The sequence below is a fragment of the Clavelina lepadiformis genome, chromosome 1 (assembly GCF_947623445.1).
Source record: "Clavelina lepadiformis chromosome 1, kaClaLepa1.1, whole genome shotgun sequence".
NCBI lineage: Eukaryota > Metazoa > Chordata > Ascidiacea > Aplousobranchia > Clavelinidae > Clavelina > Clavelina lepadiformis.
Genome location: NC_135240.1, coordinates 21,725,850 through 21,751,680, shown reverse-complemented (window position 1 = coordinate 21,751,680; position 25,831 = coordinate 21,725,850). Strand labels below are relative to the sequence as shown.

Sequence of the window (25,831 nt, the reverse complement as noted above, 5' to 3'; positions counted from 1 at the left end):
TGAATTTGTTGCTTTGGTTACAATTATATAGCTCCACAAGTCTGTAACATATTTATGATGCATTGAGCGTTTCATCTTTACGAATCTGCGAAACAAAACCCCTAACCGGAATCCAACCAAACTGTTACTACTTTTTCAAGCACAATTGAGTAGGTAACTTTATTGAAAAGTTACCAAAAACGTGTTTTTGCTTAGCAGTTTACCAAGCACATCTATTTTGAAATGTAAAAAGTACTAAACTAAAAAATACATAATACACACTATAGGCATATGAATGAAATTCGTTGAGCCAGGTCAGCCAGCCTAGTTCTACTTCTACTTGGGCAGTGCAGTTGAAAATTGAAAAAAAAGCAATTAGCTGGAATATGTCATTTGATTTTAGCTCGAACCGTATGTTACCTAGTTTGCTGAACCGCAACCCGAAACGGGGTAAAACCGGAAAAATGAAAATGTGTAAACCTGATCCGGAGTTAAAGCGTTTTCAACTGCGGTTTGACGGCGTGCTCAAACGCGGATTTTAAGCTTAATAACTTGGTCAGTCACTCGGTTAACTTAAACAAACGACGCGTATGGATCCAGCCTTAGGATCCCTGCTCGCAACGCATTTAGAGGTCAAAACCAAAATAGTTAGTTGATGGAGAAGCTGGCAAAATTTCATCACAGGTCAAATTGGATGTTTTCTAGACTAGGTGTTTTTCCAGGTGAACTGTCAGCGACAGAGGTAGCAAGGTGTGATAATGTTTGAATCAAATTGTTATTATATTCTTGAATCTGTTGACCAATGAAACTGTTTGTTCATTCTTGTTATTTTATGTGATTTCCTTCTTTTCTAACTGGCACACCACCTGGTGGGGAAACAGCATGCTTAACTTTAATTTCGATTAATTACTAGCAATTAACTTAATTACTATTCCCTTTAAGTTTGTGTCGTACCGGTGTCATTCGGATTACCCTACGAGGTCATTCGATTCTACTAGCCGTCGTGTGTGTACGCTCTGTGTGAGCCGAGATTGAATCGCATCAACTTATTACACAAGGGTTATCCGAACTTTCTACACGATTTGATACGACGATTGGCTTTTGTCGTATCTCAAAGGAATAAAATGCATCGTATGATATTTATGGATTTTAAGCGCCAATTTTATCCAGTTGTTTATTGGGGGGTTGTTTTTCAAAGCTTAAAGCAAAGTAAGCCGACTTAGGCTAGGTCAAGATGGTTTGTTGTTATTCTGTTATTACTGTTAGTTTGTTACCGTACTTGTTTTTATTAAGTTTTATATTTGAAGATTATATCAGTGCAAAACCACAGGATGCCTTTGTATACTAGACTCCCGCCACTCAAATTGTGACGTCATCTGGTTGTGCACTTTTATATTAGGCTAGTAGACCCAATTATTTTTACCATATTTATAGCCTAGTGCCCTAGTACATAAATGATTAAATGAGATTAAAATCCGCGTGATACCTTTTTGTATTCACTCACGACGGTGCACTATGTATGATTTGGCTATGCAACAAATCGGCAAGCACATTCTTGCAAGAGATCTAGGATTTACGCTGTAAGATGTGGCACAGCCAGACTGCTGGTTATACCGATGGGATATTGATGCGGCTAGTATTTAATTAGCAACTTATCAGCCTGCTGCACATTGCAAACATTCCAGTGTGTTTGGAGAGTTGGTTAATTTTGGCTAGGCCTATATAGGCTATAGAGTAGAGCGCAAACACGTCACAATAGTCATTGTGAAAATTTTTATAGAGGATAGGCTTGGTGCACACTAATGCATCAATTTTAAATCGGAAAATAGAGTCAAAAACCGTTTGTTGAAAACAAAAAAAGGATCTTAATGTTCACCTTGAAACGAAAACATGTTTTTCTTTTGTACACGCTTTTAGTAAACTAGCTGGTCAGCGCTGATTCAGCGTTTTTTGTAACGGACTTAGCGCATTGGGTTGAAGTCTTGTCCATAATTGTGAAAAAAATGAACCTATAGGCTTACACAGAATTGGCTCACAACATGATTTTAGTGATTATTATGCTTCACAAAAAATCTAAATAGTCTGCCTTGTCCTATTAGACTGTTATCTAACGCGTAGTTTTGTCTTGCATAATGAATTTTTTTGCAAGTTTTCCTGCAAAAATAGCCTAGGCTTACCGATAGCCAATGAAATGAGTTATTTCTGTATTGCCTTAAATGATTAGCCTTTAAATAGTTTGTTAAGGGAAAGATATTTTACATTGTAATGTCCATCATTTGCACCATTCGTATCCGCAAGCAGAGTATGGCAGTTGTTGCTGACATCTTGTGTGTGCCGAAGGAAAATTCCAGTGAGCACTGTCACCTGGTGTGCAATGCTGTTTCGAAAAAAAATCTGGGGTGTGTTCCTGCCATACCATGCAGTCTGGATTCACATCCATGAAATTAACCATTCTGGTATTTACAGCAATCCAACAAGTAGCTTACAAAGAAAAGTTATTTGTGTAAGTATGGCTGTACAATTTAATTCAAACACTGGTTCTGGTATAGGAACGCATAACTTGATTTCAAGATAAGTGTATGAAACCTGCACTACGTCAGAAAGCCCAAAGATGACATTTACACCAGTGGCATAAGATATTTGCTACTTTTCCATGCCAGAGATCTTCAGCGTATCATACAAACTTTCCATGCAGGAACAGCTGGTTGCTCATAAACTGTTTAATATATGTATAGTCCAAAAGTACGTTTTATTAAATCCAATAGGTTGAAAATTCCGGTTTGCTTATCTCTAATTGACATGCAGAAGACAGCTAGGGAAAGTTTAATTGCAATTGTGAACTGTTGAAAATTTAATTAAACCTCAGAGTTGCACGTAATAAATAAATGTGACCAGTTGCTAACTGGGTCATTACCATAAGCATGAAAACATTAACGCTCTCATTGGAAAACCTTGCACTCCTGGCTTACAGATCTAAAAAGAGATGGTTTGGGCAAACATTTAACTTAGCCCTCATTTATTTACTAACAATTTTTTTTTTATTAACAGTTTAGTTTGACTTCTTTTTGGCTTAAAATGCTGTATTAAAGCAGGGGCATGCAACTATTTCTGGCAATGGGCCACAACGTACAATTATAATGTTGGCTAGATCCAGATAATCAAACAATATACAAAACATGATTTTCTGAATTTATTAATAGAAAAGCATACGCAATCAAATTACATATTGAGTAAGTGATTAGCGAGATATCTGATATCTTCTCTCTTCAGATATCTTGCCAATGTCAGCTTTGACAGAAGAATTGGCAACTTGAAGTAATATATTTACCAGGCTTCAACAAAGTGGCACAATATACACTATGACGCAACAACGGGATTTGCCAGACTAAACTTGTGACGCAATAATAAGTTAAAAATGCCATTGATGTCGTTACAAACTCTTAAATCAAAAGGATTTTCTATTAATTATTAAAAATAATCATTCTAAAAAGTAGTCTAACAGCGAAAATGACTATTGTAATTTTTGCTGATTTCTAGCACTTAAAAGTATCTATGAATAATGTGCTACTGGACGAAGTCTGTACGGGCCTGAGGAAATTAAAAAATTTTAAATTGTTATTTGCTTGTTTTATTAGCATATTTTAAGCAATGGCCTCTGACAAAGAATCTTTCGAAAGAGATATAGTTTCTGATCCATTTCGCTCTATCCAAAACTTAGCACAGAAAATAGATGCAAAGTTGCCTCAGTTGGAGCGTAAGTCTCATCATGCTTTGGAAGTACCGAATGAAAATTATTTTCCTTATGATGGTTGGAACAAGCTTCAAGGCTTCAAAAAAGAAGTAGAAAACCTTATAGTGGGTAACTAAATTATCATTGGCTATAAAATTCCACTGCAAATGCTTTTGAGTCATATTGAGTGAACACAATTAATTCTAAAAATTAATATTCACTCTGTTAATCAGTTGTTTTATTTTAGTGTGTTTAAACATGTACAATGTTACAGAGTGACTGTAAAAGCCAAATTCCTGCAATGAAACAAAGTAATGCTGTTCTGGTTGATCTAAATAAATGTGCTGACTTGTCATTAAAAATGGCACAAGCTCACGTCAGTTTGTTAGAAGCAACTTTCGCGGTGAAAGGATTTGTTTTGGAAGAAGACCCTTGTGTGGAAGGTAAATCTGAATTGCGTCTATTTTTACATGGTTACTGTTCAGTTTTGATTATACTAAAACATACATGAAAAACTTTTTGAATATCTTGCTTTTTTGCTTTGTCACTCTAATTGGCAACAGTTTCACTTGGTCTTTGAATTATTTTTATTACACACACTACACAGCTAGAGTTATGTCAGTCACTTAAGAATCGAATTTAGAGCCTAACGCTACTAGACCAAATGCTTAGCACCAAGATCTGTAAATCTCTAAATGCTGAGCCCCTACTTCTTCGAATTAAAAGAGATTCCAAATTTGATGTCACCAAAATGACTCAGGATTGTCTCAGGACTTGCAAACCAAGTCATACGTGCCACAACAACCAGTAAAATACCAAAGGGTTGACCATGAACCAGGTGGTACAATTACATCCTTGGCCTGGTCAAGACTACGTATTTCTTCAGCCGAACTGACACACGTGGTGAAAGGTTCTGGTTCTGGGAGCTCCTAGAACTGCTGCCACCACGGCATTCCAGAGAGAAAAAAGTGGGTTTCGAATGGAGAGAACTAACGAACTGAACAAACAAATGAATTACTGAATAAATGAGTTGTCAAACGGCAAACCAAATTAAAAAACAAAGTAGTTAACGCTATAAATTAACAGAAAAGAACGTAATAAAAACTGGTAAACGAAGATATTTGGGTGAATGGTCAATGACATAGCAGTAATATAGTGCCAACCGTTACACCGGTCTTGAATAGTGTGTCAAGGTTCTATCTTCCTTGAATTGAATTATATTTTATATGATTTATTTCCGGTAGAAAATGAACTATGGAACCCCAAATCAAGCCACCTGTATCATGAAAATGTGTTTTCATTACATCCGGCATTGCTAGTGTTTGTTAGAGTCATATTTGTCAAAATTTTGTTCCCATTTTCAGCTATTGAAGTATCTGATGGTAACCCTACAACATCAGCAAATCTTGATCCTAAACTACCAGTAGAAAAAATCAATTTTGATGATGAAAAGACATATATCATCAAAAATGGTTCTATAAAGCCAAGGTTATTACTTGATGAAAATGTTGACTTCCAACAAGGTTAGTTAATAACTGCTATTGTTCTTCTCTCAAGTTGTGGTCAACCAGTTAAATATGAACAGTGCTTAGGTCTATGTCTCTATGATGCTTTCTAGGGGTGTGCTGAGAGTAAAATCATGAGTTTATGTGAACACGAATATGATCTAATGTGTCCCACATCTATCAGTTCCAACCACCAAACCATAAATTTTCTTTAATATTTGTAATCTAATTTGATAAACAACATGATGCCATTGCCAAACAAAATATTTCATTAAACTCTGATTGAAAACCTAATATAGTCTGCTAAATTACCTTAATTGTGGTGAAAGATTTTTTCCCTATTTAAGCATAGCCACCAAACTAGATTGCCACAGTTCTTGCCAAAGTCAATAAATTTATAGGTAAAATATAGTATAGTCAGTTGGGGCAAAAAAAAACATAGGGGTACTTGGGGTAAAAAAGGACAGCCCCCCCAACTCCCCCTAAGAATGATTTTTTTGAAAAAGCTTTGCATGGTTAGAAACATCATTTATTTGCATAGTTTTTTAACATACAATACAGGTCTAGAGGTAAGTACTCTTCAGGAACTATGCAAATCACTAAATTGACCCAAAAACGGTCCAAAAAAACTTTTTTTGCTCTTTACTAAACTTTTTGTGGATCGAAAACGATGGTTAAAAATCACAATCTTTTTATGTGTATCTACATGATATTTTAGTATGATTGTACTCCAGTACTTCAATTTTGATTGCTGTTAACCTTTCATTCTATTCTATGTTGTCTTTTTTTACCCCAAAACTACACAATGTGTTGGGGCAAAAAAAGACAGTTGTTTTTATTTTCCCAGTGCTTGTTTTTTTTTACCCCATCTTTAATAACTTTCATTTTAGAACGATTTTGGTTGCTATAAGGAATTAAACTAGCACTTTAATGCTTTACTTGCATTGTCTCAGTTTCCTGATCTCTAGTAAATACATTAATCCTAATGTACTGATGATTCATTTGAAATTAAGTTAAGCGAGTGAAGTTAAGCGTTAAGTTTTACTCTCCAATCATTTTGTGTTGTTCTTTGTAGTTAATTGATTTATGTACCATTCCACTTTGTTGAACTCCTGCCAAATAGCTATTCAAAAGCTTAACCTTCTTGTAAGCATTTACCAGTTTCAGAAGTCTCTGTTCAGTAGTAGTTTAACCAGTCCTGGTAGCATTGTGTTTCTCCAAAAGATGAAGAAGGCAATCCAATTTTGGAAAAGACCAGTCCACAGGAAACTGAATGGTCAAGTAATGTGGAAGAAATGCCATCCACCTCATCAATCCGCAACATTTAAGCTGTTTCCACACCGTCGACGAGCACCACAGTACAATCACGGATCAGAACAACAAAGGACATCATCAATGAGTTGCAACTTCACGCTCCCGAAGGGATGAAGTATGAAATACGGCTTGTGTCAAAAGATGAATCGGTTTCGATAGAAAGTGTGTTAAAATCAAGGGGACGACAAACAAATGACAAGAAGAAAAAAAAAAGAGTGAAGATGAATGGAAGCATTTTAACAAATGAAGAATTTAACGAGCAAGTTGAAAACTTTGAAGCAAATGGAACAATTGCAAAAAAGAGAAAAGCTGGGAGAAGGAAAAGGAACGCAGACGAAGATAAAGAAATAAATTCACTGGACCTGGAGGAGGAGGAAGAAATAGAAAGAAGGATAGAGCGAGAAATTCAAAGACAAATGGATGAAGACATGAGGAGAGTAGATACAGAGGATGAGATGGTAGAAGAGTCTGACGATGAATCTGAAGAAATGAATGACGAAACAAGAGAAGACACAGTTGTTAGAATGGAAGATGTAGAGGAAGAGAGAAGAGATGTAACTGAAGAAAGTGTAAATGAAGAGAAGAAAGAAAGGAGAACAATTAAATTGGAAATAAACAAAAAGCAAGTTGGAAAGTACTTTGCAGTGTTTTGGGAGAAGCCAAAAACATATTATTGGGGAAAACTTCTGAAGGTCTTCAGAGACGAGGTTGATGGAAAGATTGAGCAAGCTGAATTTAAGTTTTGGGACAAGAAATCAACTTCAGAAGATGCAGTGTATTGGGACTGGCAAACAAAGGAAGACATAGATATAGTCACCGTTGAAAATTGTTTTTGGGGTCCTTCAACCGCAGTGTTAACTTCTGTCGGACGTGCAAAATCATATTTTGGTTTTGCCGAAGAAGAGGAAGTGAAAGAAAAATTTGTGTTCCTAAGCAAATATGGACTTCATAATGCATAAACTTTTTTGTTTGTTTGAACAAGATGTTACAGTTTCATCCTCATCTGTATATATTGCTATTTCTTCTGCTTTGTGTTGCTTTTAATAAACAAAATTTGCTGTTGAAATTGATTGTTTTTTTTTACCCCAAGCATGGTTTTTATTGCCCCAAACACTGGGGGAAAAAAAGCAACACAAAATATTCGATAAAAATAAAAAGAATAAACATAATGCTCCAATTTTTTGGATACATCAATGGAATATTAATATTGATCAATAGAGGGTAAAACTTGACTTTTTGGCCCATTTTTTAGCGAGAAAATCAAAAGTTTGTCAATTTTGCATTTTTTTGCCCCACTTGACTATAATGTATATCATTCACTTACCACGAATGATACCTTTCTTGAAAGCATTAACAAAAAGAAAGGTGATCGAGACAAACAGGCGTTTTGTCAAGTCTAGAAAATAAATAGATACCTTTATCAGAGATTTGTGTTTGCACTAATACAAAATTCCAAAAATATTAATAAGCAAAATTTTATCATTGCTGCATACAATGCTGGTAGTCAATAGCCATTATTTTGGATATGATTAAAGTCATGCTGGGTAAGACCAAAAGGCAGATATCTTAGATTTGTACTTAAGTGCTTTGGTTAGGAGCATGAAGGTAGTCAGAATGTTTCATCGGGAAAATGGCCAGGCCTAATAATAACGATGCCAAGTAGATAAATTTTTTATTTAAATGAATATTTTGACATGACAAGACTGTAGACATGCACATTTGACTTTTTGTTAAGATATTCCAAAGTCACCCATGACACCTGGTTTAGAGTGGAAGCAACGATCTTCCATTCCACCTACTCCTGTTCTTCCGGAAACTCTAAAAATGGAATCTCAAGCATACTTTTCCACAATGACACCACAAACACCAGGTACCTATTTTTTATTTTGTGTTTGTTCCTTTTTTTTACTTGTTGCATATTATTTTAGAATTGGGTGTTTTCAAAAAAGTAACACTACCAAAAAAGGCAGCAACAGAATTACTTTTTCCTGATTTAAAGAGTCCTACAACACCAGTATTTTTAGAAGGTAATTTTGATAAAATCCAAACTATCATGTTGCTTTGGGTGTCTTAGTTTAGTTGAATATTTTTAAATCAATACTGTATAAATTCTGTTTCAAATTAATATGTTGTTATTTGCTAAAACAGGTTGTTGTATAAATTATGCATTACGTTTCGTTATAAAATCTGATTTTCTCAAAACAGATGCAAACAATTGCATGGAACAAAGAACAAAGCTTGATACTATTAAACAGAGTAAAGCTTTTGATTCTTCATGTGATGATGACCAATTTGTTTTACATTCCAATCTTCATTTGTTAAATCAGCAAGAGGTATTTTTTACAGTCAGCTAAAAGTAATTTTAATTTTTAGTCATATACGAATATAGTATCAAAGTAAGTACAGTTAGACCTCGTTATTGCAAACCCTGAACAACTGGAATCCTCGCTATCCGAGACAAAACTGCAAAGTACAGATTTCTTTCTTTGCATTTTACCACTTTAATCCAGAAAGCTCGCTGTTCGACAAAACGCCGAATCAGCGCTGACAAGCTAATTTACTAAAGGCATGCCCATCAAACATATTTTTGTTTCTAGGCAATCGTTGAATTTTTTTTGCAAATTGTTTTTGTGACACTGCCTGTAGCATACAGCAAACTCAATCCTTTGATTACATTTAAGTTTCCACTTTTTGCAGCCTGCAATGTTTTTTTTTCAAACCTTAATGTGGCCCTTTGTGCTCACAGTCTTGGACCACCCTGATCTAACTCAAGAAACAGGGATCACAAAGCGTACAGATGGTGACCCATCAACATCACTTGTATTGTATCAGGTTGAGAAGCACTGGGTTATAAACTTGGATAAACAGGTTTCAGTCTCTAGTATATATCGTAGAGTTGTAATGACTCGAGTCACTATTTTTAAAGGCTCGACTCGGCTTTCTAAGAAAGTACGTAAATGAATTTACTAGAGTCATCAATTGAAATGACTAAACTTGACTTGAGTTGGGTCTTTTTGATTATGTTTCAGCATTAAGATGAAATGAATCTATTTTCTTTGGTCCCAATACATTAAAGTAAAACTTAAAAAATGGTTTTATTTGTCTACAAATGCATATGGTGCAGCCAACTGAAGCAAATTTTGTAATAATCTAGTAATTTAGTAACCGATTTTGGTTGACGTAAATGGTGTTATTGCTTTCTGTTTGGCTTAGTTTCAAATATTAATTTACTTGGTCATTTCTGCTAAAACACTCGATTTGACTTAGACTCGAGTTTGTTGACTTGGTTATGACTCTGATATATGGTACATTCACACCTCGTTAATCCGAACCACTTTGTCTTGACATGAAATGTCTGTTTAGCACAGTATCCAGATTATCGGAATCAAAACAACAATACAAGTAGTTATACGTGTTACAGGATTGAGTTTGAGTTCGCTACAGGCCGGCAATTTTCCATCTTGACAACAAGGCTATGTAATTTATAGATTGAAAATTGAAGTAATAAACACAGAAGTTATTGACATATCAATTGCACAGACGCCAGACTTTTAAAGACTGCCAATTTTTTTAATTTGAATGTTTCTCTAGTAAAATACCTAATAATCTTTTGTTATCTGCAACCGTAAAGAGATTTAACACATGGGGTATAATGTTTTCATGAAGTTCAACTGGTAAAATGTTGAAAATTGTATGCTCGTGTTTATGTAAAACCACACTTTTATATGCTTACTTGTATATGATGAATATGTTCATATCAGCATTTTATGCAGTTTGTGGTTAGATTTATGCAAGGATAATCTTCCTTAGAAATGTTAAATGCAAATAACTGTATACAAGTATAATTTAACAAGTGGTGTCATGACTTGTGTTGCCAAGGTATTTTAATTTAAAATTTAGGTCGCTGATCAAACGATTGTGAAGCACTGGCATAATGCCAGGTTAAAATTATATGCTGGTTAAATTGTGATCTAATGATAACATAGTTTATCAATTAAATTACAGACTGATGTTCCCGAGCCCAGTGATACCACCGTAAATCTTTTGAACACAGAAAAAGTATCACATAAACTGCATCATCAAGTTGTAAGTTTTAAGCCAGAGAAAGCCTAGTTTTATTTTGAATTTGTTTTATGCAATCAACTTTTTTTGAAGTCATGAATGAGTGTATTGTTTTAAATGTTTGTATAGTTGCCTTATATATTACCTCCCTGTATATTAGAGCACACCTGATACACCAGGCCTCGATCACAATGGCTTGTTGAATCCTGCCTTTGCAAAAATGTCTACTCGATACTTCGGTAAACCAACTGGTACGTTGTGATATTTTTCATAGTTCATTGTTGAAATAAAGATGTACTTACATCTATCATAATTTTTTCAATGTTAGTTGATAAAGGCTAGACTGTGCGATGCACTGGCTGCGTTGTACCTGTTTACACATGACACGTAAATTCCACTTGCTAAAGATAGTTCACAGTAAACTAGTTTTTTTTTTTCTTTTTTCTCGAACCCTGTCTCGTATGCATAAAATTCACCAGTCATGTTTTATGATTTAGAACCAAGTTAAGCAATTAGTTTTTCTATCTGTTGTATTGCTCATAAAACAATGCATGTGAGGTTAAAACGTGATGCTTTTTGTATCACATAATTGTTTTTTTTACAACTTGCCTATTTCTTAACTATAATAAGAAACTATGTTACAAATGGTCATTTGTAATAATGGCCACCAACTGAAAACCAAAAGTATTTATTACAAAACGTAGAATAAATGCAATTATTGCATTGTAAACTACAGATTAACAGAACGCTGTGTACAAACAGGGTTTATGTTACCATAATGTACCAACATAGACACATAGTAATACATTAATAATATAAGTTGTTGACATTTGAACTTAGAAACAACATTAGCAAAACAAAACTGGGAATTTGTAGCATTTCAAAATTTCAGTTCAATTAAAAAAATCTTTTTACTGTACAGTGTATGCTACATGTAAATTACACTGCAAAAGTAACGAATAGATATGAATTTCTAAGGAGACATGGTGAGGTTTAAACACAGATAGGAGGTAGCAAGTTTAACAAACTTAAGTTGTGTTAAATGCAGTTCTTTGCTATGTGGTATGGTGGGATAAAATATGGGTTGTTTGTGAACATGGTTGAGAAGTTCTGCTTCATATATTTTGTGGTTCATCATACAGGTGGTGAGGGAGGGATAGATAATGAACTTCAATCTCCTGTGTTACCAGAGTTTCTTTCAACAAAAGCTTGCAAGTCAGTCATTGCTACAAGTGCTACTGCTGTAGTTCAAATTGCTAGAGTTGTTGTGCATTGTTTAGTTTGACATTTGTGACCACTTTACATCTGCATGCATTTTATATTTAATGTGTGGTTTTTCATGGAGCCATCGTGAGTGTACAAATAACCTTGACTACTTTTTGATTAAGCATTGGGCCACAACGAGTCCAGAGTCCCGCTGTAAATCGTAAAGCGTACCAGGCACTGCCTGCTTCTATCAAGAGACTTGTTAGTTATGAAGAAGCCGCTCAAGCTTTGCAGAAAATACATCAACTTGACAAGAAGTATGTTTGACAGTCTTTTCTAATTATGGTCCTGTTTTGAAGAATTTTATTTTCCACATTATAAAACATCTTGAAAGGTTTTCTTCTTTAAATTTTTTTATTCTTTTAGATTTGATAATACAATGACTTACACTGAAATTGAAAAGGCTGTCGGTTTGGGTGAAAAAACAAAATGTTGTGTTTTACTCCTTACAACATTGAACGCCTTGCACAAAATTCCAGGAACCAACAAATATGAAGTTGCTGCTTGAAAGTTTAAGGTGATTATTAAAATTTTGAAAATGCTCATGTTAGAATGAGGTTTAGAATTTACATTTGTCAATTACACTTGTCATTTGTGCAACACATTTTTCACAATGAAAATTAAATTCTTAATTATGAAAAGAATCGAAAATGAAACTTAAAATTTTTGGATTGGCAAAAGGCTTGTAGACAAACAATAATGCTCACAACACTTCTAAGTATTTTGTATTTCATGACCTTGCATCTTTTGCCTGAGTTAGTTTTATACAGAAAAGCATTTGGTTTTTTATCATTTAAGTATAAGCATGAGATGCAGTCAAGTCTGACTGTAATGTTAACATCGCCAAACGGAAATTATATTTTGCATACAAATATGTGCTGATTAAAAGAATTGATGTCATCACAAAGTTCTGAACCAGCAAAGGTTGTTGTTTAAGCATTATTCCTTTCTCAACTTGTGGCTGCATGGTGATAACTTAATAGCTGCCACTATTGCACTGGGAAAATCGTGCCTTCGAAGCGCTTTTCACAGTTTCTAGTTAACCTAACTTAAACACTATTATATTATCTAAATCTACCTTCTAATCAGAATCCAAGAAAACCTTAAATAGCTGAAATAAACTTTGGTATATCCATTCTCCTAACTATATATCTTTAACAACAGGCTGCGTGACATACAGCACATACGGTGAAATAGTCACTTAATGTTGGTATTGCCAAGACGGACCTTGTCAACATTACATCCTTATTTTACTCAAGAGAAACGTCTGCAAACTTTTATTAATATTAATAATAAAAAAGAATTAAACAAGATGCAACCACAAATATTTACAGAAAAAATACTATTTTTCATATGATAATGTGCTCTGCAACACAACACGTCACTGCTAAATACCCACTTATATTGTATAACACAAAATAAAGGATACCTTTTATGGGTAACACAGCCAGCTCATGGCATTTTAATCACATCATTTAGAAGATTTTGGATCAGTTAATTTTGAGTTGTGCAATGAAGCAGTCCCGTTTTCAAAAGGGTCTGTGCCAGATGTAGGCTGTGCTGGTCCTTGCGCAATCATTTCACTGGAAAAGTCTTGCAATGCTTGTACTCCGCTATACGAAATTTCAGTGGTGTTATCAGAGCGTTTGTTAGTGGCATGACGTAGCGGCTGCGTACATTCAGTCATCTTGTAAAGTTTTTTTGTAACCCTTTTTCCTTTACACGTTTTTTTGCACACAACCAGAAATAGTAGTATCACATTCAGAAATACTGAGAAAATAGCAACGCCGAGGGCAGTAAAAACTGTGTTAGTTGTTGAAAGATCTTTCATGGTTTGCTGTATTACACTGAGGTTGTATTTTAAAGCGTTCAGCTCTTCTTTGAATTTATTTTCTAACTTCGTCAAAACGGACTTTATCTGCAGTTGTGTGACATTTACTTTGGCAATAGCGTTGATTGTATCAATTTTTTCCTGCTCAAGTAAACCAACCAATATAGCTTTGGTTACAGCCAGTTTTTCTTCGTATACTTTCTTCTCAATTGGTAAGACGTAGTTTTGCATGAAAGTAACTGAAAAATATGATTGATATTAATATGAAGATTAGTATCACAACTTGTTCTACGAACATCTTCAAACACAGTTGTTGCATTCAAGCAGCATACCTTTGCACTCGATGAAGCAGTTTTGGTTCTTCGATTGGCAAAGCTCCTCGCAACTTTCACATTTACCGGTGGGTGCTGGATACTTTCCGAAAGGGCAGGCGTATTTTGCGTTTCGCAGATCTCGTAAAACGCTGTCTTTGATCCCTTCTTGCAAGGTTTCCAGTTCAGTGTCAGAGCCCGCTTTTGTGGAGCGACAGAAACAGATCAGCAGCAAGAATGTCATTGACGAACGTCTGCTTTGCATCGTGTAGATCGATTTTTATAATCTATATTACCCTTTACTGTTGCCGTACCTACATGCAAAAAGAAAGAAGCCTTTTCAAAATCAGAGAAATTTTTATACATGATTTAGGAATAGGACGCTATGGAGGAAACGACAATTATGGCAATGGCGAAACTATTAGCATGATTTGCTCTACAAGCGTTCCACTGAATAGTAAACTTACGGCTCCTTAGATTCAGATAATACTTTCTAACGCTAGTTATAACAATTTTGGCAACAAGTTACTCTTCCTGATAGCCATTGTTGGTTACGACGTTGAGGTTTTACTGTCAGCTTCATGTGGCGATATGTCAGCTACTACGACAAACATACCGCACTGGTCATAGTGCGCATTGTCGTTTTTGTGCAGACCGTGCGTGCGTGGCTCTTGCTGTACTGTTTATTTCAATTATAGTGAATGTTGGATGGAAATGTTATTTCCACGTCCTCTTGCTTCGTTACAAGTTGCAATTGAACACGTGTATGTTTAGATTAGTCCATTGTGGCTGTCATTGAATACTTCGTTGCATCGCCAGCTAAATATATTTACCATCGGTTTTTTGAAAGTTTTTTAATCATTAACTTTGCAATGGTGTTACATGTTTGATAAGATTCTGTCTGGTGTACGACTTCGATTCCTACTTACTGCAACGAGTGATGTAATTTTATGTTAAGGAAAGTTACACTCGTTTGTGCATAAGAAAGTTTGGATTTGACCCGTAGTAACTTGGCTTTTAGCTTCTTAAATTTGGACATAAAAGGTTTGCTATAGGTTTCTTCAAGCACTTTTAACTTATAAAGACATGAACTTGTTTTAACCAAAGTTCACTGAGGATATGCAGACTTAGCTGATTTTCGTTAAGAAAATAAAAGAGTAGGAGTTTACTGCAAAGTTTAGAACAAAATCATTCATGTCAAAGTTACAACTAGCACAACAAACAGAGAATTGGGCGAGTAACAGATCAGAAAGATTTCTTCGCTTTAAGTTAACTTCATGCTAAAGTTTCTAACTTTCTGAAAAGTTCTCTTTACAGTTGTTTATGCAAATATAAATGTACATGTTTAACGATATTAGCAAGAAGGCTAGCGAAAACATATATTTGACTCAAGGGTAATAGCAGTTCTGCAATAATTTAACTAAAAAACACCTCTCAACTTACGAATGAAAACTCAGAATCACTTTCTCGCCACTTGATCCCAATCTAACTAAACTTCCTGCGTCATATCAAACTAGTGATGAAAACTCTTCAAAGAGGAACTTTTTATCAAATCTGATACACTTCCCAAGGTGCTATCGCGGAGGGAATTTATGCTCAAAAACCTTACGGTGATTCCCCTTATATCCCATTTTTAATTTCGTCATACAGCTAAAATATCGATGCGATGTGAAAGATAAATATAAATCTGTTATGGCGGTATTCTGTAGTTAAGGTTTTGTTAAATCGTCAAACAAAGGCGAAAGAGCTGATCTCACTATCTGTTATCTTCATACGATGCCTGTGCCCTGTACTTCCCAAGTTAAGTTAATTTTATATGTCACAGTCTATACCGAACTTAGTTTAAACCAATTTTTAACTTTCGCATTTTGTGAACCGTTCGAAACATGTGGAAAGTTAAACGCTACAATTTGCAAAGTGAGCTAGTTTGATGTTAAGCATGCATATGTATACCGTAAGGCGTAAGCTATTACCGAAGCTTCGTGTAATTATATCTATGACGAGTGCATAACTGCATATGCTTGTTGAAACACTCAAGCTCTGTCCATTGGACGGGGAGGGGAGCCGCTTCGTTACTATTTTAACTATGTGTGGCCGACACTGCACACACATTTTCAATCGTTAATTACTCGAAAACTATACGTCGTAAACTGATCGGATTTTTACAGGTTAGTAGCAAAAACATCTGGCTTCCTGTTTACATCATAATTGTAAAACTAAAGAAAGTGAATTTAGTGTAAATTAAGTATTTTTACAAGTGATACATTTCTAAAAGTTTTTCTTGTTACGCCGCGCCCCCGCTGTGCGGAAAACCAGCTGATCGCGAGAAAAGAACACAAAGAGACCAGTTAGTCGAGTTAGTAGTGCGTGAATGAGTAAACGATTCGCTTCGATGCGGAGAAAGAGCAAATTTATGAAAATATTTCAAAAATTACAAAATCAAACTTTATAAAACAAACATAGAAAGATAACTGAGCCTCTTTTACAAAAAGTCACCAAATTTCAAATTTCTACAGCAAACAGTTCAAATGTACGCCACGTTTTGCTGTGACTGTGTGCAAGGTCGGCCACACATAGTGTAAATAGGGTTAATCGCATGAAAGAACCTAAGTGTAAATCTACCACGATATGGTAAAACTTTCGTACTGCATATATCAATATATGTGCATACACGCAATTTTTAGAGTTACAGCAGAATCTAGAATGTGACATAATATGTTATACTTCGTTGTAAGTGCTTTTATGCAACCATTGCCCTTCAGCATCACTATGGACGAAATTGGAAAAATTATTGTACGGTTACTTGCAAAACTTCCGTCTTTTATTGTATTGCATGATAAGAAGGGAATGTCACTACATAGAAAACCCCATGGAATGAGATGATAATGGGACAGAAATGGGTGTCCAGTGAACTTGCTTGAGTGAGTTGACGTTTGAAATATGATGTCGCTCTACCATTTTCCAACTATACACTCATGTGGTTGTGTACCCAATTTCGTTCGGATTAGCGTGCATAAATGAAAAAATTACAATGTTTTTTTAAAACAACAAAACATTTATTTACGGACATCCCAGTCTGAAGCAAACAGCTTACTTACTAAACTTGCTGTGTAAACCTGCTCAACAATTATGGCGGTGTTTCGTTTTTATTGCCATGTGTAGGTAACACGTATAGACAACAAACATAACATAGTTACAGTTCTTCTTGAAATCCGCAATCGCTTCACCTCATTCACCAGCACAGCCGACGTTTTCGTGTGGTGATATCAGTGCCACGAAAGAGCATGTTACAGATCGAACATCATCGATGGTTTGGTTTTTGTGAAAGAAATTTGATCTTGCTAGCTTTATGTGAAGTATTGTAATACCTCTGCAAATTCCTATATTTAAAGGATCAGTTTTGTTGCTGTTGTTTGATTGCGTAGTTGGACAGTCACTTCTGTATTGCCTATTTACAACTGTTCCACTGCCATTTCGTATGATTGAGGAATAAATCTTTGAAGCGAAGTAGGCAGCTATGCAAAACACCTTTGTGCATGACTAAGATTTTTATACAGATGATTTGGGTGCAGTATACTTCGCTGTACCGAGCGGAACTTGACTGTTTGACTGAACAACTGGGCGTGGACCGTCGTGGAACTCTTCGTTCGATGGGTCATGTGATTCTGGTAAGCCTGCAAGTGGATTGTTTTCTGTATGCCTGTCGGGGTTCTTGCTGATGCTGTTGCGTGCGGTGCAAGTGCGCATTGTCTTTTTTATTTCCAGGCGTTTCCGATCAATACAGTGTACAATAATATCTGCAGAAACTACCACGACGCAAAACAAGATTATTCCATATAATATGTTTATGCGCGTGTATTGGTCGTTAATTTGTTGCTGCTGCTTTTCGTCTGTTTTTTTATTCTCATCCAGTTTTTCGTTTGTCTCGTTCAGTTCATTTTGTTGTTTCTTTTCCACTTGGTGCAGTTGAATTCCGTAGATTTTCTCCTTGCTGACCATATCTGCTTGCAGATTATTGTAGTCCTCTTTTTGAGCTTGAATAAGTACATTGAGCGTTGTATTCAAACTGTCAATGTTTTGATGGAAACGATTTCTTTCGCTTGTCAGAACAAAAGATTCGATGAAAGTAACTGAAAAATAAAGGTTTCCGTTAAGGATTAATAGTAAATGTTGTTGATAGAATAGCGCAACAATTTATCGATATTTGATGAGTTACCACGGTTGATACAAGAAACATAACTTAGTTGCAAAGTGTTTGCTTACTTGTGCATTCTTTTCTGCAGTTAACTGTTGGCGTCTTGCACAGCAGGCTGCAATCTTCACAGCCACCTGTTGCCGCTGGATACTGTCCAATAGAACAACTATATTTTAATTTCTGTAGCTCGCGAAACACAGCGTTGCTGCCAGCAGCAGTCACACAGATCAAACACAGAACAGTGGTTACGGAAAAAAGTTTCATATCTGTTCTGTATATAGAACTTGATCGAAGTTTTTGTAGGTTGTAACCCTTTTTTTCTATAAACAATGAATAACAGTGTAAACGAGATATGTTGTAACGGTTGTTAGTTAGCCGTTACTAACATTATCAGATGGCTACAGTATTAATTAATTACAAGATTTGAATATAGGTTGCTAAGTTAACTTGTAAAACTTTTTATTGTTGTTTTGCTTGCCTGGACATTTTAACTGATAACGTACAATGATGACAACGATTATATTTATACGTTGTATATGTTAATGTATCCAACATATTCCCTTATAATATTGTTTACAACTTGAAATACTGCAACTCTAAACCCTCAAGAGATTGACACACACACATACGCCCAATTCTCACATTCAATCTTCAAAATTTGTTTAGTATAAAAAAATTCAGTAACTGCAAGTATGCAGTACTAAGCGCTTCTCCTTTTTGGTTATTTCATTAACGTTATTTAGCAAACCTGATTAGAGTTAAGTTTGTCAGTTCATTTGGCGAAAAATTAATTTGCCCATTTCCTCCCAAGAAACACAGGTTAAAAATTTGAAGGGGTTTCCCCAGCATAAACACCTAGCCGCAATTACCATCTCATAAAAAAGTGTTAAGGTTATTATTTGGGATTTCCCGCGGTACTATAATTATGTGATCGACATACTTGGCAATGCAGTATCTTCATCGCAAAGTCACTTATAGGCTAATTGTTTCACGTTGCTTATGATTTTCCAGGGCAATGTTATCGTTTCTTTGGCTCATAATGCTCATTGATACTTTTTGCCATATAAATTATCACGCGATTTGCCTTTTTTCAGTATCAAGCAATTAAATACATTTTTACATTGGAATTTGTCTCATCTACTCACAGTTGTTGAATCGCGAATGACGTTGATTTGTAAAATATAACCTGCCCTTTTCATGATTGAATTTTCTCGTGACGCTAACGCTGCTTTACAAAGTCTATTTGTTTTATGACTAGATTCTGTTCTGAATAATCATTAACCATTGTTTTCGAAAATAAAACAATGAAATCAATCCAACACTTGTTTCTACTGTAATTCGATTTTATCCTATCAATTGCATGTTGTTGTGGCTGATCATTTTCTAAACTAAGCAAAAGTTTCATTTGCTGGAGTTACGGACAAACACACTCAGAGACAGAAAACGGTTACAAAATAACGATTAGTAATATTGTTGCTTTAAAGTCGGTTTTAACCAATCGATTTATCCCAAACCTGAAAAACATTTCGTGCCCTTAACTCAACATGCCTGACTACTTGGAATAGCAAAGAACAGTTCCTCGTTCAGCATTTATAATAAGTTTACTTTGTATTAATATTGAGATATTGTGTTCATTTCCCTTCGTTATTCCTTCTCGACTTTCTCCCTGGGTAATTACCGGTAGTTTCCCGAAACGAACACTTTGTACACGGCCAAGCTGCGTTCGGTTAAATATAGATATTACATAAAGTAGATTTTATCCCAGACACCACCTCAAGGGGAGTAGAAAAAGTGTCGACTAAAACAAACAATACATCAGCATGTACATAAGCATATACAAACGTAGGAAACCTTCACTTCTGTAAAAGCAGAACATTTGAGAAATAAACAACGCAAAAAGGAGCCACTTTTTGGATTGCTGTACAATAATGTAGTCATATAAGCTCTTAAGATGTGATATTAAAGAAATTCGGAATCTTCGTTTGTTTGTCTTTGCGAAAGATTTGTCCATTGCTTATAGGAACAGGTTTTTGTCAATGCTCTGTAATACTTGGTCCATAAACGTAGACGGTAATACACAGTAGGGCAATTAATGTTTCATCAGTGAGGAACGATCTTGAAGAGCTAGGCGAAACAACTGTGGTGTAGTCGTAGCAGATTGAAATTTTGCAACGTAATCACGCTGGCCAGATTTATAGAGGTCTGACTATTTGTGCCAATTATGCCGAATGTAGTTTGTGCAATGACAGCGAGTTAGGCGTAAACGACTTAGCCGAAATTGATACTGCAAAACATAAAACATTAATTAGGCTTTCAGTCAACGCTAAGTGATATACCGCTACTTAGGCGAATTCTGATGTACTTAACTTATCGCATAAGTAATGTGAAAAACTGGTTAATCGGATGACTCTGATTTGTAACTTTTCTGAACGTTGGACAAATTTTGCCCCTATTCCTACGTTATCTGAACAAAATGGTTAGTTTGATATTTAAAACGCATTTAACAATTTAACTTGATTTCAAGTAGATATGTTTGTAAATTATGTTTTAAAAGTTATGAAAACAATGCCCGATACCTTTTTGATAGACATGACTGTTATCTTGTTTACTTGTAATTGCATCATTTGTTATAAGCTCACTATGTATAGTAACACGGGCACGATCCGTTGTACTCATATGGTGGTAGGATACGATTGATATTAACGGTTTTGTTGCATTAGCAGTATTTGCTGATTGACGCCTATTTTGTGATTTGCATTACAGGCATACATCAATAGACAGATTCTTTATCGGCGGACTCTTTGATGGGATTTCACCGCAAGCCAAATATTGCCAGTAGTAACATGCCTGCGTGTTTTTGGCTGTACTACCAGTACTTTAATTTTTTTCAGATTGTGTAATTGCTGTCTACGTTAGAAAAGAGTTATAGGCCGTCAGTATAGTAATATTTTCCTGCAATTGAAAGTGGTGTACTCTTATTCAAATAATTAATAGACATTATACGCCGTGAAAATGTTACCGGAAACAAACATGTATTCAGGTCTTTGTTCTTACAAACGTTGACGTTTTTAATGGCTGGTGATTATTTTTGCTAAATGTTTGGCTTCAGTCATCACTTAAAACTAGAGATGTAACAAAGACTTGTAACCCGTGTTGTTTTCCTCCAATCTAATACGAACGTGAATATTTTCTTTCGATTCGCTATAGATTGCGGACGTGTGTTTTTTTTTGTAAATCTAGTCAGCATAAACTTCATGATTCTATTATTATTATTTATAGCTTTGTGTAAATCTATGTCATCTGTGACTTGCTGTGGATTAATATAAGATGATATTACAGTGTTTTGCGATACCCGGTGTCCTTTATGATACTTTGAAAACCATTTTGCAACGGAATGAATGTTTTTGCCTTTTTAGACATGAACGAAAGCTTATTCTTCGCTGCTTGAAAGCGTTTCATAGTTTGAAAAAAAGCTGATATTGTTCCTGATGTACAGACGTATTCCTTAGATCTTAGATAGATTAGGAAAAAAATACAGTTCAATGAGTCAAATTTAGCAGTAATTGAGAAAAGGTTGGTTATTGAAAAAAACGTTTTTTCTGTTCAACGTGCAATCATAACTCCAGTTCCTGTCTAGAATAGAGCTTTAGAGTTTAGACGAACAAATACTGCCGGTGTTTTTCGCCATTTTTAACTTCTGTTTCATCAACCTGTTTACATCAAAAATATTGAGTAATGAACCAATAGAAAGACCAGGCATACCGTATAGGGACTGTACAGTTTTAGTTCATTCATTGGAATTTTTGCTTAAGCGGTTTACTGCCAGTAATGAATCATCCCACATTTAATTTAGAAGCGTGCAGCTGGATAAGCAAACCTAAACTGTAAATAGCTTGGATGGAAAAGCTGGAATCATAATTGGAAACAATTTTAAGGTTGTTTGACATTATAACGCTGAGCTAAAATTATTTTCCTGTTAGACAAACAAATCCTTCCTTATGTGCCTCGGGTAAAAACTCAGACAATGGATTTTTTTAATTTTAGGTACAACACAGATGACCTCTTACGGATTGTTATCGTAACGGTGACAAGTAAATTTTAAATCACCCAAAAAGCAGTAGATAAACATTTTCCGTGTTAATCAAACCCAAGTAACCTTTGCAACTGTTTCGTCTTTAAAAAAACAAGTATGTATTATTGATAAAAAGCGTAAACATCATCGTGCCCACGGCCTGTGCTGTAAATATGGACAAAATTCTTCCTCAATTAAATAAAAATTTCTTACGCTAGGTGGTGCAAAGAGTCTTAACCATTTCAAAGTTAGCCCAAAGTTCCAGTGATGCTGATTGACTCGTGGTCACCAAAAGATGGTGCATGTGCACGGCCATGTACATGATGTGTTTTGGATGTTTCGTAACCGAAATAATCCTCTTTAGATGCTATGACGCTTTTGTGTAAACATGATTCATGTTGGGAATTTCATAAACAACATTGTCGAAAGCAACGTGACCTTTGTGCTTCAGACAGTTGTTGAATTTTACCCAACTTGAAGAATCAGCAGATAATGTCATCACTGGACAAACGACTCTCATTCAACGTTTTAAAGACTTCGCCCTACCTATACACGACACACCATAACCGTTTGTTTGTGTCAAAATTAACCATATTTCTTGTTCTTTACGCAGTATATATATAACTTAGTTGTATTTATTTTCGCTGCTGCGCAAAAGAAAATTGCGTTGCGCATTGCGTTGGTGGCAAAGATCAAGCAATTATCTTCTGATGCTCTGGTGAGAATAAAAGATTAGTAGGCCATTATCCTTTCTATACTATTGTTCACGATTGTCGTGCATATACGGCAAATGGTCATCGCATTGCAATTTTCGATACTCTACAGTCTACACTCTACAGTCTATACTCTATAGCAGGGGTTCCCAACCGGTGGTACGCGTACCACTAGTGGTACGCGGGAGCTTTTCAGGTGGTACGCGAGCAGCTCTCCGTTGCATGCGGTATACAGTATAGTAGTATAACAATTTAATTTTGAGTTGCTAAAATATGCGAACAACACTTTTATTTCTTTCCGTACTAAATTCTCTGCACTCAGTAAGCTACTTTTGTCGATCTTGCTCCCTGCTGTCATTGTTATTAATACAATGCTGCTGTGCGAATATTGGATCAAATTAGTTGTTTTGAAAATAGTGGTACGTGTTGACAATCCGTGGTGGCTAAGTGGTACGAGAACATAAAAAGGTTGGGAACCCCTGCTCTATAGTCTATACCGTCGTTTTTATATGCAAGTCTTCCGTAGCGGTAAAATGCAATTTGGCATTAATGGTATAAGTGCCTTTTGTAAAAACTTTCTATAGTTTGGTTTGAATAGGCTTATTGCCGCAGAACAAAGATTCAATTCGAAAGCTGTAGGCTTCATAAGGAAATTCTTAATACTCGAAGAAAAGGCAATTCATTGCTTTACAAAAAAGAAACTTCGAGTATTATGTGTCGCAGTGACCGAAATGGTCCAATTTAGTAAAAATACTGCAGTTGTTATGCGCATTCATTGGAAAAATTCCCAGAACTTATTTTGAAAAACAATTGAAGAGGGAAAAACAGCGATTTGCCTCGGCAAATTATAAACTTGTAAATATGTTTATGAAGTGTATAGCAACGTTATTTTGCGTAACAAAGTAAGTCGGTTTGTTACAGGCCTACGTAAGCGCGCAATGACGCTATTGTTTTCGTCTTAAATTACAACCACACGTTATTTTCCTTATCTACTTTATACATGACGTTACGTACACGTTGGATTTTGTGGATTTACCTGGTGTTTATGGGCTTTAGGGCTAATTGTAAAAGATATGTTTTCAGTTATACATTCGGTTTTATACCAGTAAAGGACAAATAACAAGCTTTATATTTTTGGTGCAAAAAACTGCTTACAGGCCTTGAGAGAAATATCAAGCATCAAATTATTGTAAATATAGTATTAGACTATGGACCTAATATTAGTACAAGTTAAATGCACTTAAACCAAAAAAGGTCCTGTAATTTGTTTTTGACACCAACGTAGTAGAAAGTTATTAATTTTGAAACGCTATGGTTGGTTATTTTGCCTGTTATAAAAGTTAAGTGTTTGTTTGTTGTTTTTTAGTAAAGTACAGGCTATATGTATACATTTTTTTATTTTATACGTACTTTTGTTTTGGAGAAAGAGCCATTACTTGCACTTTTGCAACAAGCTTCAAGCTGTAGGTCAATTATTCTCCCCGAAAGGTTTTCATACATAAGCTTGAATTATGACAATAAACGAAATGTGCAAGCCTGCAGTGAAATGTGCATGTGCAAATGCAAATGTGCAAGCCTGTATTTCTTCAAAACGATTCGATCTTGACAACACAGAGACCACACTAAACTGTTGGTGTTTGCAATCTCTTTTGTTGGTTGGAAAGGTTTTCAAAAATACCGGTTTGGGTGATTGGTTGAGTGATTGATTGAACGATGATTCGTTTGTATTCGGATGATGCAAACATGATCACAATTTTTCACCTGCTCTGAGCTTGTTGAGTTTTTCTGGGGTCGACCCTCATCATTTACTCACTTCCGTTTCAACACAACATATAGTTGCGTAACCAAATAATTGCCACATGAAAATGTTATGTGTAAACACATGTGAAATGAAAACGCTTTCTTGTCTGCAAATTCAATCAAGAAACAAGGCACAGCATAAATTAACCTTTGCTACAGAACGTGCCGCTTCGAATCTTTGTTTTGCTCAGATACATTTTTATTGGTGAAGTAGAGAACTAAACGCCCCGTTGTATAGACGCAGAGTATACGCTTGCGGTGAGAGGTCGTCTGTTGTCGAGGAATGCTTGTTGATTTGAGTAGATGTTGTTTAATTAATTCTTTGCTTCTATAATGCAATGTTTTCGTTAAACATTGTTTTGTATTGAAACCTGGAGAAAGTTTTAAAAAACATATTTTGTTGATTCGTGTAAAATTTGTTTTTCTTGGAAATGTTTTCGGGCAAAATAAGTCTCTCAACTGATGGTCCTCTTTGTTGCTTTTTCAGGACCTTGCAAAGTATCATGCGCTTAGCTTTGGTAGCGTAAACCATTTTTTAGGATTAGAGGTTGAGCGTTCAATTGAAAAGTGATATTATTTCATCTTTCAGTGACGTCCAACTCAACCTCGCATAATATGTAGGGATTGTAATAAAAATGAAAGACACACTATACAACAGACCAGCAAGATTCCTGTGTATAGTAGCTTGATTTCCAGGCACATACAAAATTGGAAATAACCTTTTAAACTCGCACGTGCATTGTAAGACTGTTGGTTTTCGTTTATTGTATAGTTGCACAGTCACCGTAAAATTGCGTTCTTGGTAATATAAAGTTTTATCAGGAGCGTTTCATTTTGTTGTTGAAATACAGTTTTAAAAGATACAGTTTCGAAAGTAGATTTATCGCATTAATACCAATTGTTAAATTATCTATATTTCAAACCGATTTTCGCAGATTAAATAGCCCTGGTAAGTTGAGGCGACACTCAATTACACTATTTACAGTATGTCAATGTACACGCAAAACACAGTAGCCTACAACACAAATATCCATTTGTTCTTATCAATGCCGT

At 35.4% G+C, this 25,831-nt stretch overlaps 3 protein-coding genes across 5 annotated transcripts; 1 reads left to right on the top strand and 2 right to left on the bottom strand.

Moving 5' to 3' along the window:
• The first annotated feature begins 1,191 nt into the window (after nucleotides 1–1,191).
• LOC143468607 (uncharacterized) lies at nucleotides 1,192–21,544 on the top strand. 3 transcript variants are annotated; one of them, XM_076965967.1, is made up of 12 exons: nucleotides 1,196–3,834; nucleotides 3,984–4,152; nucleotides 5,074–5,232; nucleotides 8,264–8,398; nucleotides 8,457–8,555; nucleotides 8,734–8,861; nucleotides 10,534–10,614; nucleotides 10,751–10,841; nucleotides 11,733–11,805; nucleotides 11,979–12,113; nucleotides 12,223–12,373; nucleotides 20,957–21,544. In XM_076965967.1, the coding sequence occupies exons 1-11, from the start codon at nucleotides 3,628–3,630 to the stop codon at nucleotides 12,362–12,364; spliced, it is 1,419 nt and encodes a 472-aa protein (XP_076822082.1). In that variant the 5' UTR covers nucleotides 1,196–3,627; the 3' UTR covers nucleotides 12,365–12,373; nucleotides 20,957–21,544. The 3 variants fall into 3 exon arrangements, with proteins under 3 accessions (XP_076822158.1, XP_076822082.1, XP_076822233.1); XM_076966118.1 differs by having other exon boundaries at nucleotides 3,701–3,838; XM_076966043.1 differs by lacking the exon at nucleotides 5,074–5,232 and having other exon boundaries at nucleotides 1,192–3,834.
• LOC143468800 (uncharacterized) lies at nucleotides 13,118–15,526 on the bottom strand. The gene is made up of 3 exons (XM_076966244.1): nucleotides 15,442–15,526; nucleotides 14,020–14,312; nucleotides 13,118–13,926 (listed from the first exon to the last, which is right to left on the bottom strand). The coding sequence occupies exons 2-3, from the start codon at nucleotides 14,261–14,263 to the stop codon at nucleotides 13,328–13,330; spliced, it is 843 nt and encodes a 280-aa protein (XP_076822359.1). The 5' UTR covers nucleotides 14,264–14,312; nucleotides 15,442–15,526; the 3' UTR covers nucleotides 13,118–13,327.
• On the bottom strand, nucleotides 16,392–19,752 carry LOC143468869 (uncharacterized). The gene is made up of 2 exons (XM_076966366.1): nucleotides 18,262–19,752; nucleotides 16,392–18,128 (listed from the first exon to the last, which is right to left on the bottom strand). The coding sequence occupies exons 1-2, from the start codon at nucleotides 18,455–18,457 to the stop codon at nucleotides 17,548–17,550; spliced, it is 777 nt and encodes a 258-aa protein (XP_076822481.1). The 5' UTR covers nucleotides 18,458–19,752; the 3' UTR covers nucleotides 16,392–17,547.
• Nucleotides 21,545–25,831: the final 4,287 nt, after the last annotated feature.